The sequence below is a fragment of the Dermochelys coriacea genome, chromosome 2 (assembly GCF_009764565.3).
Source record: "Dermochelys coriacea isolate rDerCor1 chromosome 2, rDerCor1.pri.v4, whole genome shotgun sequence".
Classification (NCBI taxonomy): Eukaryota; Metazoa; Chordata; order Testudines; family Dermochelyidae; genus Dermochelys; species Dermochelys coriacea.
Window position 1 is genome coordinate 75,813,803 of NC_050069.1, and position 19,253 is coordinate 75,833,055.

General features: G+C 39.6%; 1 protein-coding gene across 3 annotated transcripts in view; it reads right to left on the reverse strand.

Moving 5' to 3' along the window:
- The window catches only part of MAPRE2 (microtubule associated protein RP/EB family member 2), a 153,736-nt gene that overhangs the window by 14,685 nt on the left and 119,798 nt on the right, over positions 1-19,253 (reverse strand). For all 3 annotated transcript variants that reach the window (XM_038391743.2, XM_038391740.2, XM_038391741.2), the window contains one exon: positions 2,962-3,101. In XM_038391743.2, coding sequence (XP_038247671.1) covers positions 2,962-3,101 — 140 coding nt within the window. The remainder of the gene's footprint in view (positions 1-2,961; positions 3,102-19,253) is intronic.

Here is a 19,253-nt window from a genome sequence, read left to right on the forward strand (position 1 = left end):
CACAAATAAGGTGCTTTTCATGTTCTTCTCTTTTGTTGTGGTGGAAGTTTCTTTTGCTTTTTTGGTTGCTTTTTTTATTATACTTTCTAGCTAGTAAGTCTGCTGCTGTGAAAAGTGATATTTGTATGTTATATATATCTCATCACTTTTCACAGAAGCAGACTTGTTAGCCAGTTGGAAGGCAGTGAAAAGTTATATTAACAGACATACAAATATTACTTTCCATAGCAAATTTACTCAGCCCTGGCAAGCTAGAGGACAAATTAAGTGCTGGATGGAGAGGTGGGTAGGGAGGCAGTGAGGGCCAGGGGTGGTGAGCCCAGGGCCAACACCCACCACCACGTAGCTGGGGCCAGAGTCGCAGCTGGTACCCAAGCTGGAGCCTGCTGCCTGCCACCCCAGAGCTGCAGCAGGAAGCCCAAGCCCCACGGTTCCCAGGAAGGTGGAGAACTCATACCAGCTGGCTGATCCTCCAGTATTTGTGGCTCCAGAGGGGGGCAGGGCTGAACCCCTGCTGGTGGCCTCGGGAGCCACCGTGCTTCCCCCAACTCAATCACTGCCCAGGAGGCTGTGGCCACAAGAAAAGCCCATGGTGGCTGCATGTGAGAAAAGCTTAAACTGCTCGAGTTTCAAAGTACCTGTCTTAATTGACACCTGTACATGAGAATCTAGTTCCAAGATACACTTTTCCAGTTCTAACAAATTTATTAGAGCATAGGCTTTCGTGAGCTACAGCTCACTTCATTGGATGCATTTGGTGGAAAAAACAGAGGGGAGATTGATATACACACACAGAGAACATGAAACAATGGGTTTATCATACACACTGTAAGGAGAGTGATCACTTAAGATAGGCTTAAGTGATCCCTATCTTAAGTGATCACTCTCCTTACAGTTTTCAGAGTAGCAGCCATGTTAGTCTGTATTCGCAAAAAGAAAAGGAGTACTTGTGGCACCTTAGAAACTAACAAATTTATTAGAGCATAAGCTTTCGTGAGCTACAGCTCACTTCATCGGATGCATTTGGTGGAAAAAACAGAGGGGAGATTGATATAACACACAGAGAACATGAAACACCCACCACCACATAGCTGGGGCCAGAGTCGCAGCTGGTACCTGAAGCTCCACAGCTGGAGCCTGCTGCCTGCCACCCCACAGCTGAAGCAGGAAGCCCAAGCCCCACGGTTCCCAGGAAGGTGGAGAACTCATACCAGCTGGCTGATTTCATGTCCTCTGTGTATGTATATCAATCTCCCCTCTGTTTTTTCCACCAAATGCATCCGATGAAGTGAGCTGTAGCTCACGAAAGCTTATGCTCCAATAAATTTGTTAGTCTCTAAGGTGCCACAAGTACTCCTTTTCTTTTTGCGAATACAGACTAACACGGCTGCTACTCTGAAACTTTTCCAGTTCTGTTTCACCACTATAACTGTTGCACTCATTTGCGGTTTATTCTGACTGTATTAAAACAACAGGTTTCACATAAACTAGAACAGAGCCCTCAAATACTTTTTGAAAGAATAACTGTGTGTGAACAAAAGTCAAATTACAAATATCTTAGCTGCTGTATACTTAACTCTACAATAACATGTTACCACTTCCTTCCAGATAGCGAAATATATTGACCACCACCAAACTCCAAATCCAACTACAGATCCCTGGCACCCTATTATTAAACCTCTTTCCAAGGTGAAAATAAGTTATGTTTCATTATTCCTCCTATCACAAGTTTTAATCCATGAGGACAGACTTAACTCACAAAATGTTACTGGATTCTTTGTAACGGAAAAATAATCATCAAGATACCTTTTAAACTCTAAATATATAAAATCCATCAATTCTTCTTTCTTTCTAAATTCTCATGCAACGTTAGAAGGACTAGAATTTTTCTTATAAACCATGCAGCTATCTGTATTCAAATAAAACTGTAATATGCATATTCAAGTACAACTAGCTTTAAGGCAGCTCTCACACTGCAGTATGATTCACCCAAAATCATCCTTTGCATCTTTTTAAAATATGGATACAACATTGGCCATCCTGCAGCCAACTGCTAGAGCAGCATTTATTTAATTACATCAGTGTGTTCATAGCTGAGCTATTCCATTTGTTAGATCACTGTGAAGTGAATATAATCCAGACTGGAATCGGAAGTTCATTTTTCAGTTGTTCAATGTTTTGCTCTGTCTCAGTACTTTTACTATCAGTATAGAGTAATCTTCGATTTCATGACTTTTCATATCTTTCCTAGTGCTTCTGATAATGAGGGTCCTAACATATTCACGGCCACAAAAAACATGTCACGGATCGTGAAACTGGGTTTCTCCCCATGAAATCTGGTCTTTTATGTGCTTTTACCCTATACTATACAGATTTCATAGGGGAGATCAGCATTTCTCAAAGTGGGGGTCCTGACCCAAAATGGAGTTGCAGGGCAGTCACAAGGTTATTTTAGGGGGATCGCAGTATTCCCACGCTTACTCTTGCGCTGCCTTCAGAATTCGGCAGCTGGAGAGCAGCAGCTGTTAGTTGGGCTCCCAGCTCTAAAGGCGGCGCCCTGCTAGCAGCAGTGCAGAAGTAAGGGTGGCAATACCATACCATGCCACCCTTACTTCTGCACTGCTGCTGACGACAGCTCTGCCTTCACAGCTGGGCTCCTGGACAGCAGCTGCCACTCTCCAGCTACCTAGCTCTGAAGGCAAAGTCACTGCCAGCAGCAGCACAGAAGTAAGGGTAGTGGTACCGCAAACCCCCCCCACACACACAATAACCTTGCGGACCCCCACCCTCCACAACTCCTTTTTGGTTCAGGACCCCTACAATTACAGCACCTTGACATTTCAGATTTAAATAACTGAAATTCACGATTTTTAAAATCCTATGCCCATGAAATTGACCAAAATGGATCATGAATTTGGTAGGGCCCTACTGATAACTAATTCTGGGTTGAAGCAAAGTTACCTGTTCACTGAGTTGTATGACTTGTGTTTCCAAATCTTTATCTGATTTGGATGCTGAGCTGCTTGGTGTGGCTTTTTTTGCTGACGATGGACGAGAAGGTGTGGACCCTGGTTTAGAAACTGGACTGGATTTAGCAGCACCTGAAAGCACAAGAATAAAATTGTTTTGAGAACGCTCTTTTAAAAATCAGATTTAAGTATTTATGCCCAGTGTAAGTATTATACTCCCAATAATTTTGAATTTTTACCCCTTCCAGATACAGAAAAAAGGTATTTAATTTGTATATGACCATTAGTGCTGTTACTTCCCGATTTTAAGTAGAAAGATGCAAAATATTGAAAAGGAAAGTAAATACCATAACAAGAATGCTTCTTTCAGTTTAAAAGGACAAAATACCTCACTGATACTCAAAGAAAGGTGAATAAATAACACAATTTCTTTAATTACTACTACTTTACAGTTTTAAAGATGACACTGCCAACAACTAAATCATTTAGCTTAATAGTTAATATTTATTGATTTTAAAATTTACTGGAGAAAGGCAAGTTGATTTAATTTGTGGTGATTTTATTTGTAAGTCTATCTGCTTCTATGCTTTAAAATGGAGAAGAAACTAACACCGTTACTTGTACAATCACACTGAAATTCAGCAGATGCAAACTGAATTAAATCCATCAGTGAGCACTTGGTTGCTGCAGTGGCCAAAAGATAATGTTTCTGATCAGCTTAGGAAGTTTTTGGTACATCATGTGAAAAGCAAAGCTGATAATATACCCAAATGTACAGCAACACTTTTGCTCACAGAAAACAGCACCAATACCAAGCACAGATAGGTACTCTATTTTCACAAGAATCACAGAATATCAGGGTTGGAAGGGACCTCAGGAGGTCATCTAGTCCAACCCCCTGCTCAAAGCAGGGCCAATCCCCAACTATATCATCCCAGCCAGGGCTTTGTCAAGCCTGACCTTAAAAACTTTTAAGGAAGGAGACTCCACCACCTCCCTAGATAACGCATTCCAGTGTTTCACCACCCTCCTAGTGAAAAAGTTTTTCCTAATATCCAACCTAAACCTCCCCCACTGCAACTTGAGTTGCAAGCATCAAGCATGCACAAATGCTTAAGTTTAGACACAGGAAAATGTAGTGCTAGTGCTATCTTTATACATACCCTAGGGCTGACAACTGATATGATGCCCTTCCCTTCTCCGTTCCCTTCTCCCCTCTCTTCCTTAGGATTTGAGTGATTACTGAAGTCCCAACTGGGCTCTGAGTTTACCATTCGTGGAAGGAGATGCCCAAGCGTCACATACTATAATTAGCAGCATCAACTCCCAAAGCACAGGACGTCCCACTCTAATTATTCTTCAGAAGAGACCACCCACTTTATGGTCTCAATGTGGCATAAGGTTACCAGTTTTTAAACAAAAATGACTGAGCAGAATTAAAAAGCACAGAAATGAACTCCCTAGACCTCTCTGCCAACCTTCATTATATTTAAGGCTTGAGGAGGAAAAGTTAGGCTTGTTAGATTGCCCATTTTCCTTTAAGGAACAGAGTAAAGAGTAAAAACCTAAGGAACTCAATCCACAAATAAGCTTTGATGTAGCAAGACTCCTATCACATACACTCAACCTCCCCACCCCACCCCCTGCAAGATGTCCTCAGGCTTCTCAGTCAAGAAACTCAAAAGCTGATTGGGAGGAATTGCAATGATCGGTGATTCAGTTAAGCTTGTTAGGTTCTTGTGATTTAGTCAGGGACTACACTGGCTACTGTACAAAGAGTTGTCTTTTCTCATCACTTTATATTCTCTAGTGACAGCCCTGAGAGTATAAGCAATTACACATTTCATCTGCTTTTAGTGGGAACCATTTTGGCTAAAATTCCACCATACTTTTTCATATTTGTTACAAATAAAATTATTGATATATCCGAAAGGTACCTTGCCAACAGAAAGTTAAAACTCCAGTCTGGCCAAAATATAGCACCTTCCATCCTGAAGTCCTTACAAGTTACATACATGGACCACATCACCCCTTGATAACAGAGTTCAGGTACAGTATACAGAGTTGGTAAAGATGAAATTTACACTGTTCGCATGCCTAAAATTACTTATTCTTTTGAAAGAGCACTTAGTATCTACAGATGTCACCAATCCAGCTCTTTTTTTGAGCAATAAAATTTGGTGCATGAGGCTAACATGATCCAATGCACACTAACGGTGCCCTACTACTCTTACCCAAACAAAACAGTAAGTCTTTTTGGTAAATTACTCTGACAATACAGTAAGATCTTTAGTTGCCATTTTTTCCTTTGTCAGAGACCAGCAGATCTTTGTGTATAATCTTCGCTAACATTTTCCCCAAGGGCCTGATCAATACTTTAAATACAACTGAAATCACAACTCATTAAAACAAATCTTTTGTTAGGATCCCACGATCTTACTCTGACATTTAAGTGATCCATATGACAATAAGCTTCATTTTTCATGAAATAGCATTTATATATACATCACCACCATATACTTTACATACATAGACTAGAAATGCTTTCATCAGAGTTTCTAAATCTTACTGCTTCAAAAGAACCAGATACATAATCCCCTCAGATACATGGTAAGCTTTTTAAAGTGGGAACAAGAGTGCATATTTTAAAAGCTAGGGCAAGGACAGCCTGTTTCTTTTCCTTCCTGGCTTGTTTCCACTTAGAGTTCAGCAAAAACTTCTTGAAGATCAAGAAGGCAACATAGCCAGATGGGACCAGCCACAGTCACAGTGCACACAACTAGCCGGGAATGACCAGATTACTGTAAAGCTGCTAGTAAAGGCAGTCTTCATGGAACCTGGAGCTCTACCTCTGTGTCTGTCTTTAAATGCACACACCGAGAATATTTCTTACAGAAAGGATTAGGCAAGGGGGAAAAAATCCTCTTCATTTTCCCTGGAAAGATATTAGACCCTTTGCAGGGAAGTTGACCCCCTCATTAACAAGCACTGCTTCATCAAACTTGGTGCAGTGACTCATCAAACTTAAAAACAAAGAGAAAAAGTAACAGAAAAGAAAGATGAAGTTTCTAAGTTGCGAAAACAAGTACAATGTGTATCCTTGCAGACTAGTCAATCAGAGGACAGAAATGCAGCATGTGAAGACGCATCACTGGGGCGAAGACAGGCAAGGCGAGTATGATTTAGAGTCACTGGTTAAAATGAACAGAGGTTTTGAAAAGATTTGAATAGCTTGGAAAGAAGGAGTTCCAGAAACTAGTCCCTTTTTCACTTCTATAGTACACTGTAATGGACAGAATAATTCATATGTAGTGCTAGTACAGAAATTAGGTGGATACATGGTCTGATGTATAGGAAGCAGTAAGTTCATGTATGTTTAACCCAAGAGGGCATTTCTGAATTGAATTTACCGATGAACAGGAGACAGCAGAAGTGACAAGACAGTGCAATATGGACACACTTGTCCAGTAACGTCTCGGGTTACATCATTTTAGACCAGAATACAATGAACAGAAGAAGCCACCCGCTGAAAAAGCAACACACACACAATTAGATAGCTGTTACCAGAAGATAACTGAATATACTTTTTTGCATATCAAGACCAATGATCAAGGCTTATTATCTCCAGCAGCAACCTACAATGGCAAAAACTAATACCATTAGAATACCACTATAAAAAATGATGGTATAACTTTAGGAATTAGTAATAGGGTCTGGCTAGGGACCTATCAAATTCAAGGTCCATTTTGGTCAATTTCATGGTCATAGGATTTTTAAAAAAATAAATTTCATTATTTCAGTTATTTAAATCTGAAATGTCATGGTGTTGTAATTGTAGAGGTCCTGGCCCCCCCCAAAAGTTTTGTGAGTGTGTGTGTGTTGGTGGTGGTGGTTCTGCAAGGTTATTGTAGGGGTGGTTGTGGCATTGCTACCCTTCCTTCTGAGCTGCTGCTTCTGGCGGCAGCGCTGCCTTCAGAGCTGGGCAGCTGGAGAGAGGCAGCTGCTGGCTGAGAGACCAGCTCTGAAAGCAGAGTGGCTGCCAGTACCAGCGCAGAAGTAAGGGTGGCATGTATGGTATTGCTACCCTTACTTCTGCGCTGCTGCCTGCAAAGCTGGGCCCTCAATCAGCAGCTGCCACTCTCCGGCAGCCCAGCTCTGAAGGCAGCCCAGAAGTAAGCATGGAAATACTGTGACACCCCTAAAATAACCTTGTGATCGCTCTGCAACTCCCTTTTGGGTCAGGACCCCCAATTTGAGAAACACTGATCTCCCCTGTCAAATCTATATAGCAGGGTAAAAGCACACAAAAGACCAGTTTTCATCCGGGGACCAGATTTCACAGTCCATGACGTGTTTCGTGGCTGTGAATTTGGTAGGGCCTAGGTATGGGCTGTGAAACACATAAATCACTGGACAGAGAATATGTTGATATGACCAGAAGGTAACATTTGATGTTATATAGCCTGAGTCCATCTCATAAAACTTCTAATCATAAGGTCATGTGGACTGAACATGTGCAGAGAGCATGGACTGAATAGGCAGTCATCTACCTACTCTCTCACCTCTAGATGTTCTCTTTCAATTGCAATTTGAGGCACTATGGTGGGGTGTTCTGGGAAAGCTCAGACTGTCTCCTGCCTGTGGTTAGAGATCATTTGATAACACATACACATTTCATACAGCATCTTTCACAAGCAGAAGAGTTATTAAAGGACTATGCTTTAAAATATTAAATCTATAGCTTTTTAAATTCCTTATCCTGAGTGACACTAAGCACTTCAAACCCCACTAAAGTCAGCAGGAATTAGGTATGCTCCTTGCTGCTCAGGATCAGACCCTCACCGAACAGGATGTTCTGATATCCATTATCAGTAATATCGTTTAAAAAAAAAGCTAAATAATCTGAGTGTTCCAGATGGAATGAACTAGAGACAGCTGAAAATGAAATCTGAACAACAGAGGACACCCAGCAACTTCTAACTGAAAATCTTTTGCATCAAAAAGAAAAGGAGTCCTTGTGGCACCTTAGAGACTAACAAATTTATTTGAGCATAAGCTTTCGTGAGCTACAGCTCACTTCATCGGATGTATTCAGCTGTAGCTCACGAAAGCTTATGCTCAAATAAATTTGTAGTCTCTAAGGTGCCACAAGGACTCCTTTTCTTTTTGTGAATACAGACTAACACGGCTGCTACTCTGAAACCTGTCATTTTGCATCAAAGTAAGTTTTACCTCCACGTTTACTCTTTTTGTTTGGCCTCAGGGAAAGCCCTTGGGGGGGAAATGAATTTCCAAAAGAAACAAAATTTTATAAAAACGTGTAACGGCTCCAATCTAGAACTACAATTAAATACAATATTTCAGTCCAGACCATTTTTAATCAGCTAAGTACCTGGAAATTGGGACTCACAATGGGAAACCTTGATAGACTTAATAGCTGCACAATTGAACACTAGGAGTGCAAATACTGCACTTATTTACACCACTGTAAATCTGGAAGAGCTCCATTAATTCTCTGTGGAGAGGTGTTATATTTTCCATACACAAATAGCCAACATGTTCTTCCAGTCAGGATGATTTATTTTAGCATGAGGATTCCAAGGCAGAATCCCATGGTACTGAGCACAGTCTCTCACTCTAAGATCCTCCATCTTGAATTGCCCTAAACGCTCTCCCCACCTCTCTTCATTCTCCCAGCAGACAGGCAAAGTCCTTACATTTAAAGATGCAGTACACAGAAAATAGGATAATATCTCCTCAGAGCTGAATAGCAGCAGACTTCCTTCTTATTTCTTTATTGAGAAAAAGAGTATTTTACTTTCATTATTAATTTTTGTCTGTGCACTTACTCCAGCCAATGTGACTGAATTATTATTTATTTGTATATTATGGAATCCAAGGGCACCAATCAGATATCAGGCCCACACTGTACTACATATTCTCTGGACCTGCCCCAAACAGCTTAACAAGATACATGCCCTGTGTATGTCTTTGTTAATTAATGTAGTTTTTATCGCCTCCAATTTCAAGCCTGCTCTGTGTCGGCATGTGGTCCATTTTAACTATACATTTATTCTTTTGGGTAGCAGGGATATCTCATTACCTGCAAAAGTACTAGGCACTTTGCTAGTGCTATGGAAATAAATAGCAATATCTACTATAGATCGCTGCCTAGGCAGCAGTCCATGACAGTTTCAACTGTATTTTTAATAGGAAGATTTATGAAAACAATTAAATGACTCCCCTACATATCTGTCATGTAAGCAGTTTCTTTCAATCATCACTGGCATATGAGGCATTTCATCATCAACAGCTGGGATGCTATCAGGCAGCCTCAACTCCCAATCAGACAGGCTTAACTTTAGATGTCCAAAACTGACACAGTGTGTTATGATTTTATGTTAGCTCACAGCTCAGTTTTTAAATGCACCATGTCACTGAGCTTGTTAGCAGCATCACAGCTGCCTCAATTAACACTCAGTTCATTTTAGTTTATACCTGGCCATATAACGACCACTGGTGTAAGATAATTTAATATACCATTAATAAAGACAGGAATTATTTTTATCTTGACAATGTAATATAAATTGGATAGAGTAGCTATTACAAACATTACAATTATCAAGGAGTGTATTTATGATGCCCTAAAAACCTAATTACTAACAGTCTCATTATGCTGAAGAATTTCCCACTACAGCTTCTATTTTCTTTCCTTTTTGCTAAACGGGAGTTTTTATGTGCAGATTAAAAAATGTTTAAATTTTGTATAAACTGCTACAATCCCAAACATTTCATTGCTGACTACAAAAATGTGGGATCAGAATGCCAGGTCACTTAATAATCTGAGTAGATGTATTTGAATTAATGGGTCCAGGATTCTGTCTAAATAAGACTTCTGGGATTTAATTGTTGTCCTACAGACAAAATACCCCACTACTGACTGCCTCAAGGCCAAATTATCTCTGAAGCTATGTCAGTAATTAGTAACTTGTTCAATATTTGTGGAAAATGCTATGAAGTTCTGCTCATGTGACAACTGCATGAATGCAGTACAAAGAGACACGCCAAAACATTGCACTCTGCGGCATCATTCATGGTCACTGCTTGCGTGGAATTTTGGACTTACTCACATTAAACACCAGTATTTCTTCTGTCACATTCATTAAAAAGGGCTAAAATAAGAAATTACACTGGTGACATGCTCCTGAGAAAAAACAATCTTTTAGGAAGATTAAGTTTTAGAAAAGGTTATTTGAATTAACAGCTTCTCTACTAACTAAATCATTACTGAGAGACTCCCTCTCACCCACACATTTGTTTTAAAGACAAGGGAATCAGTGCTCATGCATGCTTCCCTCACAGCTCAGTGGACATGCAGGAGCCTGCTCAACTGTGTGACAGGTTTGCTGGAGGGATGACACCCTCCCCTGCTGAATGGGATCAGAGACTTAACTCATTTCATTTGTGACCCAAGACAAAAATCTAATCCTCAGTCTTCAAAAGAACTGTAATCCTACTGCATTGTTTAGGGCCCCTTTTCCACCCACTGACATCCTCAGACCAAACTTCTTAGCTATTGCTAAAATCTTAAATTTTGTTTCTTAAATCTGCCCCATACATAAAGGAAATGAGCTTGCGTAACTCAAGATACATCTACACTGCCTCACAGTTTGGCCTGAAGGGGTATGAAAAGCATTGTGCATCGAAGTGTTGTGCTGTATCTCTCCCATGTGGATGCTGTGGGCATGAATCATTCACTTCCACAGCATCCACATGGGAAAGTTACAGCGCAGCACTTTAGTGCACGCTGCTATTCTCAGATCTGGAAACCTTTATATCAGGTTGGCCAAAGTGCAGCCTTTGCGCTAGACACAGTCCACTGAAGAGCTCTTTGATCAAATTGGAGCACTATCTATGTGGATTGATAGTCTGATTTCCACCTTAACATTAAAAAAGGGTGACTGCAATTTGCTTAATATTAGACAAAATTACGTATGCTCCTAGGCTTGCAGCAAGCTGCTAAAGCAGCTTTAGCTGGGCAAAGTGTGACCACTCTGCCTAAAAGTGTATCATCAAGGAGGCTCAGCATGTGACTCTTGAATGTTGGCCATGTCTCTGAATAACTCACTTCTGTTCTATATTATAGAACACTATGTAAGAGGCCTAGAGCTATATATAATTAACCACTTCAGCATGTGTATAATTAGAACCTAACATAATAAACATTAAACCCCATTTATGTTTTTGCAATGCAGTTTCAACTCCTTTCATTAGATATTAATCAAAGAGCACATATGCTCTGCTTGCCACTTCAGGCAGTTTTTTTGCTGTTGTTGAAGCAGTTGAATCCATCAGGAATGTAAATTACAAGGCATTATGGAGGGATTTGTTGGAAAAAAAATATTGTTTCCAGTAAAATCTTTAACTGAGGATTCAAAGTAGAAGGCATGAATGGAGGCAGCTGGTCTAAAACAAATGTTACAGTTCAAAGTAGTAAATCTTAACATAAGTAATAAGCTGAACTATCATGGTTGTACACTCCAGTAACTTAGCAGAGACTAAGGATCTTTCCTCCTCTGGATCATGTGAAAGTCAGATCGGTAATGGGATATAGATGTGGTTCTCAAACTTTCACAATTGTTCAGAACTTAAGACAGGAAGGCTTTAGAGAACTTTTTCTCCCAACCCTAATCCACACCTTCCATTCCATGTGGTGACTGAATCACTCAGTTACATTAAGTATTAGGACACTATTATAGAGACAAGTTCAAATAAACTTGCTTTAATGCAATAGGTTCAGCTGCTTGACACTAGCGGTGCTATTTATTTCCTCTCCATGGGTGTAGGACTTTACATTACTAACAAATCTCTTCACCTTGCCTTCACCGCTCACTGCTCTTGGCCTCTTTGAAGTTTGAGTTTGCCTGCTGAATTTGATAACCCCACACTGACTGTGTTTGCCACAGCTGACAAAGAAAGTCTTTGTAAACAGACTCCAGCAACCTAACAGGACTACATGCTGGAATCTCTACTCGTGAGCCAGTATTTGCACAGTTAAAGATTTCTGGGATGGGGTGTTACTGATGGAGTTCAATTACACATAATTCCTCCTTGTGATGGAAGAGGCTCTGTAGACCACAATGTGAAAATGATTGGGAAAGCCATTTAGGAAGATATTACCACTAGAGCTGGCTGGAAAATGGATTATTGCCCTGTGGAAAGTTTTGACGTTTGATCTTAAAACCAAAAATTCAAATCATAAACCACAAGCTTTTCTAGTTTAGATTTTTCAGGGAAAATTTGACATTTTTGAATGTCATGAAAAAAGTGTTTAATTGAAAATCCAATTTTCCACCAGAAAACAGTTTTGATGGAAAATTTTCAGCTCGCCTTAATTACCACCCGATGGCTTATGTAAAATGTGTTCAACCACTTTGTAGCAGCAGAAGGAGCCATTTTAAATTGGCCATTATGTCTTGTAAATGATATCTGTGGGATTTTTTTTGTTTTTGTTTATATATTCAGAATATAGCAATGTGCATCACTAAAGGGAGGTCTGGAAAAAAAACTGCCCGGAGGGAAAGACAGTTGATTAACAAATTTTCTCAACTAGAACTACACTGACATACCGGAGATTAGAAAAAAAGAGTAAGAGACGCAAGAAAGACCAATGTTAAACGTACAGCAATTTATAGCATCTTGAGAGTGCCATATTTTTCTAGGTTTCCAGTCCAGTTTCTAGAACAGTAGTTCATGTCACCTTGGAGCAACCTTGCTGGCCCTCTTTTAATACACATGCAAACTGAACTACCTTCTCACTCTTACAGCTGGTTCCTACGTATCAAGGTGGAACAGGAAAGCCTACACTGTCAGTACTTTTTTCAGAGTAGCAGCCGTGTTAGTCTGTATTCGCAAAAAGAAAAGGAGTACTTGTGGCACCTTAGAGACTAACAAATTTATTAGAGCATAAGCTTTCGTGAGCTACAGCTCACTTCATCGGATGCATTTGGTGGAAAAAACAGAGGAGAGATTTATATACACACACACAGAGAACATGAAACAATGGGTTTATCATACACACTGTAAGGAGAGTGATCACTTAAGATAAGCCATCACCAACAGCAGGGGGGGGAAGGAGGAAAACCTTTCATGGTGACAAGCAGGTAGGCTAATTCCAGCAGTTAACAAGAATATCAGAGGAACAGTGGGGGGTGGGGTGGGAGGGAGAAATACCATGGGGAAATAGTTTTACTTTGTGTAATGACTCATCCATTCCCAGTCTCTATTCAAGCCTAAGTTAATTGTATCCAGTTTGCAAATTAATTCCAATTCAGCAGTCTCTCGTTGGAGTCTGTTTTTGAAGCTTTTTTGTTGAAGTATAGCCACTCTTAGGTCTGTGATCGAGTGACCAGAGAGATTGAAGTGTTCTCCAACTGTCAGTACTGTATCAATTCTGTGAAAGGAACACTTCAGTCTCCAATGTATTCCAACTCCTTTCCTGAACTTCAAACACCAAGTTTTTAAAGTAAAAACAAAAAAACTTCTGAATATGCCCTCTCAGCATCTCCTGTACAGACTATGCCTCCATAGCATTCTACATCTTCTGCAACAATACAACATGAGAAAGCATCAAAGAACTACATATTGAAATGAAAACAGATGTGATTGTTTAGTTGTGTCTGACCTACAGGAAGGGTGGCATCAGGGTTTGGTGGGGAAGGAAAGAGAAGAGAGAAAAGATGGCAGAAATTAATTCTTTGAGTAATTCCTGCTAATTCAAGTCTCCATGCTTGTAAACGTGTCACCAACAGCTACATTTAAGTTTTAGTACACTAAGAATAAAAAAAGAAAAAATATTTTTTAATCGAAAAATTAATTTATAGCACACCTAGCACTGTCTGATGCCATAACCTATGCAAACAAATCTCACATATTTCTCTTTCCATAATGCATTATAAAGAACACCAGTTCTCCTTCCACAAGAGGCCTCAGATGGCTGTTTCATTCTCTGTAAACATTCATGGACAAACAGTTAATTCTGCCCTGGTTATTTTCCCTGTCATAGATGTGCTTATTTTTAGCATATCATGTGACTCTCCAGTATTTTCCAGGCACTGCTTTAGCCATCCGATTCTCACAGGATACTTCAAAGCAAAAGGCAAAACGTCCTTCAGACTGAAGAATCTTCTGGAATTATAACCTAATAAAATTGTTTACTTACTAAGTTGTCTTTTGTCCACAAATTTTTGATGCTCCCCACCCCGAAAATATGGTGGCCTACTGAGGTATGATTTACATTTGGAAATCTTGCATAAGCTTGCTGAGCTGAAATCCCAACAACCCGATCAGACTATTTTCTACAGGCAGAATTAAAGTTGGCACAAACAACAACAAAAAGTTGTATTTTAATCCCTCACAACAACTTTGAGCCTACATCTGTTGACTGTTTACTACAGCATAAGGGAAAAAACAGGTTATAAGAGGTTAAAGGACCTGAGCAATATTGAGCTGGCAGATGGCACTATAGGTGAGGAACCTGTGGTGCTGGCGGGAAGCCTGTAATGGAATATATACTGTTGGTATCAATCCTTATGAAAACATGCACGTGTATTCCCCTTGTACATGTGGTGAAGTGGGGCTCCTTATTCCAGAGCACTGCCATTTCACGTAGTCTGAAAGGTACAATTATCAAATTCCATCCATAGTTCATACTATACATCAGCTCTTGACAAATTGGCTCTGCCTCCCCAAGGAATGAAGGCAACATGAGGGTGGCACAGAAGATTAGTCCCAGGGAACTATTTATGCTGCAATTTCCAAGCTGCATTATCCTTGACCTGCCCTGACTTTTAAGAGTGACTGCTCTTCGAAGATGTCAGAGAAAGCTCCTTGGAACGCTCATTTTTTAAACAAAGTTAATATTTCTTTTTACATTTCTCCTTTCTCTTAATTTTTTACAAACAAAACAAAACAAACGTAGGTTGCTAAATGCAATTTGGGGACCAAACGTAGCATTTGCACAGATATGATAAACATCTATTTACAGAAATGGTAAACAGATGCCAAACTCCATCTGGCTCTGAGGGTTTGGCATCAGATTAAGGCACACTGAAAATAATTTTAGCTTGTTACAACTACCTTTTAGGGGTAAATTTTCAAAGCAGCCTTTAGGGACTTAGCAGTTTAATTTTGTTAGTGGGAGAGTCACAGCTAAATCTTTTTGTACTTCTGAAAAAACAGAACAAAACGTTAGGAAAAACATTAACTAGTAAGGAATAATAATGAAAAGATTTACATGATAAGTGTCTGATTAAACAGAAAATGTTATCTTGTGGAGCAAATCAATATCAGTGTCTCTGCCAACTAGGAAGATATAGATAATATTTCAATCTATCTATACAGATTTATTGGTGGCTAAACATTAGGGCTGTCAAGCAATTACAGTGCTCATTTTATATTTATTTTTGATTACAAGTATTTGCACTGTATAAAAACAAAAGAAATAGTATTTTTCAATTCATCTAATAGAAGTACTGTAATGCAATCTCTATCATGAAAGTTGAACTTACAAAAGTAGAATTATGTACAAAAAAACTGTATTCAAAAATAAAACAATGTAAAATTTTAGCGCCTGTAAGTATACTTCTTGTTCAGTCAATCGCTCAGACAAACAAGTTTGTTTACATTTGCAGGAGATAACGCTGCCCACTTCTCGGTTACGTCACCTGAAAGTGAGAACAGGCATTTTCATGGCACTGTTGTAGGCAGTATCACAAGATATTTACGTGCCAGATGTGCTAAAGATTCGTATGTCCCTTCATACTTCAACCACCATTCCAGGGGACATCCATCCATGCTGATGATGGGTTCTGCTTGATAACAATCCAAAGCAGTGCGGACCGATGCATGTTCATTTTCATTATCTGAGTCAGATGCCACCAGAAGAAGACTGATTTTCTTTTTTTGGTGGTTCGGTAGTTTCTGCATCGGAGTGTTGTTCTTTTAAGACTTCTGAAAACATGCTCCACATCTCACCCCTCTCTGATTTTGGAAGGGACTTCAAGATTCTTAAACCTTGGCTCGAGTGCTGTAGCTATCTTTAGAAATCTCACATTGGTACCTTCTTTGCATTTTGTCAAATCTGCAGCGAAAGTGTTCTTAAAATGAACAACATGTGCTGGGTCATCATTCGAAACTGCTATAACAGGAAATATGAGGCAGAATGCAGGTAAAATAGAACAGGGAACATATAATTTTCTCCCAAGGAGTTCAGTCACAAATTAATGAATGCATTTTTTTTTTTTAAAACAAACAATCAGTATGGAAGCATGTCCTCTGGAATGGGGGCTGAAGCATGAAGGGGTATACGAATGTTTAGCATATCTGGCACATAAATACCTTGCAATGCCGGCTACAAAAGTGCCATGCGAATGCCTGTTCTTACTTTCTGGTAACATTATAAATAAGAAGTAGGCAACATTATGTAAATGTAAACAAACTTGTTCGTCTTACTGATTGGCTGAACAAGAAGTAGGTTTGAGTGGACTTGTAAGCTCTCAAGTTTTACATAGTTCTGTTTTTGAGTGAAGTTATATAACAACAACAACAACAAAATCTACATTTGTAAGTAGCACTTTCACAACAAAGAGATTGCACTACAGTACTTGTATGAGGTGAACTGAAAAATAATATTTCTTTTGTTTATCATTTTTACAGTGAAAATATTTGTAATAAATAATATACACTTTGATTTCAATTACAACACAGAATACTATATGAAAATGTAGAAAAACATCCAGAATATTTAATAAATTTCAATTGGTATTCTACTGTTTAACAGTGCGATTAAAACTGAAATTAATCATGATTAATTTTTTTTAATCGTGATTAATTGTTTTTAGTTAATCGCGTGAGTTAACTGCGATTAATTGACAGCCCTACTAAATATATTACTCAGGTTTCTTGGAATTATTTGACTAATTTATAAAGGATATTATCCAGAATTAAAAGGAAATATACTTTTAAAAATTAAAAAAAATGAGTTTTAGTATCCACACATCTATCCTGTTCTTGACACACTAAGACTATATGTCAGCATTCACACGCAGACCTGCATCCTCAGGACCCGCCCTGAACCAGCATCATCCAAACTTTCAGAGGGGACCTTCTAAACTGTATCCACAGAAGTTTTTGTATGTGCTTACCTGCACACTCATACCTCAGAGTCTAATTAGCATTTTTGTGAAATGCCAAAAATTTGAGATACTATGAAATCAATCTTCATTTGCAAGTAGATAATCATACAAGTGCAGATATTACAGAACAATTTGACAGGTTTCAGAGTAGCAGCCGTGTTAGTCTGTATTCGCAAAAAGAAAAGGAGTACTTGTGGCACCTTAGAGACTAACAAATTTATTAGAGCATAAGCTTTCGTGAGCTACAGCTCACTTCATCCGATGAAGTGAGCTGTAGCTCACGAAAGCTTATGCTCTAATAAATTTGTTAGACCAATTTGAGAGCATTTTTGAAAATCTGACAAGTGAAGTTTTCACACACATTTGGAGCAGTTTTAGTCCTGTAGAAGAGTGGGAGAATACTCATTGTATAATTTAGCATTTTGTGAGCAAACTAATGTTAATAGTCAAAAAGGCATCTGCTTTATTTCTCATTGCTTTTAAAAGCGGCTTAATACAATGCACCATGCATACAAAGAGCATTAAAGGTAAAGTTTTCAAAAGCATTCAGCATTGACCTAACTCTGCTCCCACGTAAGTAAATGGGAGTTTTACCACTGACTTCAACAGGAACAAAGTTAGACCAATGCTGACTGCATCTGAAAATCCCACAAAATGATTTGATTGCAGTGGACAGAACGCAGCTATCTTTTATAGGCACGTGCAATGAATATCCAATCCTACAACTACATCCTCAGGGCAGTCCCTGCACTGACATAATCCAAGTGATCACTCCGCTGCCTATCTACATCAGGAGAGCATCAGAACGGGACCTAGGAGCACTCGTAGTTTCTTTGTCAGGCCTTAGTATCTGCAATTTTAAGTTTCTCATCCTAGGTTTCATGGGCGGTGGGTGAAGCTTCCCCTTGGGGAGGCTAGCCCCCTGCCCACCTCTTCTGGCTGAGGGCCTGCCTCCATTCGCTGCTTTCAGCCCCCCGCCCCAGTAGCCCTGGCCAAAGGAGCGGGGCGGTGGGGGAGGGAGGGCTGAGAGCTCGGCTGGGACTGCGGTGGAGCTCTCTGCCCTGGCTGAAGAGCAGAGCCCGGAGGCCCCCCCCCCTTCCACTGCAGCCCCACCCCATTCCATTCATCCATGGGCCTGCCCCCATTCCATCCCCACTCTGCCTCTTCCTTGTGAGGCCAGGCCCCCCACCACCACCCCAAGATTGGAAAAGGCCTGTGTTCCCACTGCAGCTCCGGAGCGAGAGCTCCTCCAGCCCTGGGGATGTGATGGAGGGCAATTTTTCAGGGGGCCCCAAATCTTCCACTGACTCCACTCCCCACTACAACGGTGCGAGGTTTGGGGAGACTTAGCCCCCCCCCCAGTCTCCATTATGCACTGCCTATGCTAGGTTTCATTTTTTTTTTTTTTTACAGTGCAAATATTTGTAATCAGAAATAAACATAAAATGAGCATTGTACACTTTGTATTCTGTGTTATAATTGAAATCAATATATTTAAAAATGTAGAAAACATCCAAAAATATTTAAATAAATGGTATTATTAACAGTTCGATTAATCGCACAATTAATCGTGATTTTTTTAACCCCACGATTAATCGAGATTAATTTTTTTTAACCACTTGACAGCCCTAATATATACATACAGGATATATTCCTCTTGGGACTATATTGGTAAGTGTAAGTATTCTCATTCAGTAAGAGACCTTATTCCTTTAGACAATGCAATTTACATGACTTAAGACATGACATACTGGTGAAACTAAAATACACCTTACTCAATGGGTTAAACCTACTCTCCAATGAACTACCAACACTTTTGACTAAACATAGAATCTTGTTCTAGATATAATGGACAACAAATGTTTTAAGTACACAAAAATTCTCCATTTGGATCTGGTAGGAAAAAATATCAAAATAGCTTTGCAGATAAACACTGTAATTCTGGATTATATTTAAATTAATGGAAAGGAAATCAATGTACTTCGAGTGTCTAGAAATTGTCAGAAGACCTCTTATTTGTCCCACACAATGCTTGAACTAGAGAAATGTCTATGTGTCTCAGTTTTTCCTCCAGTGTCGCTTTTCATTT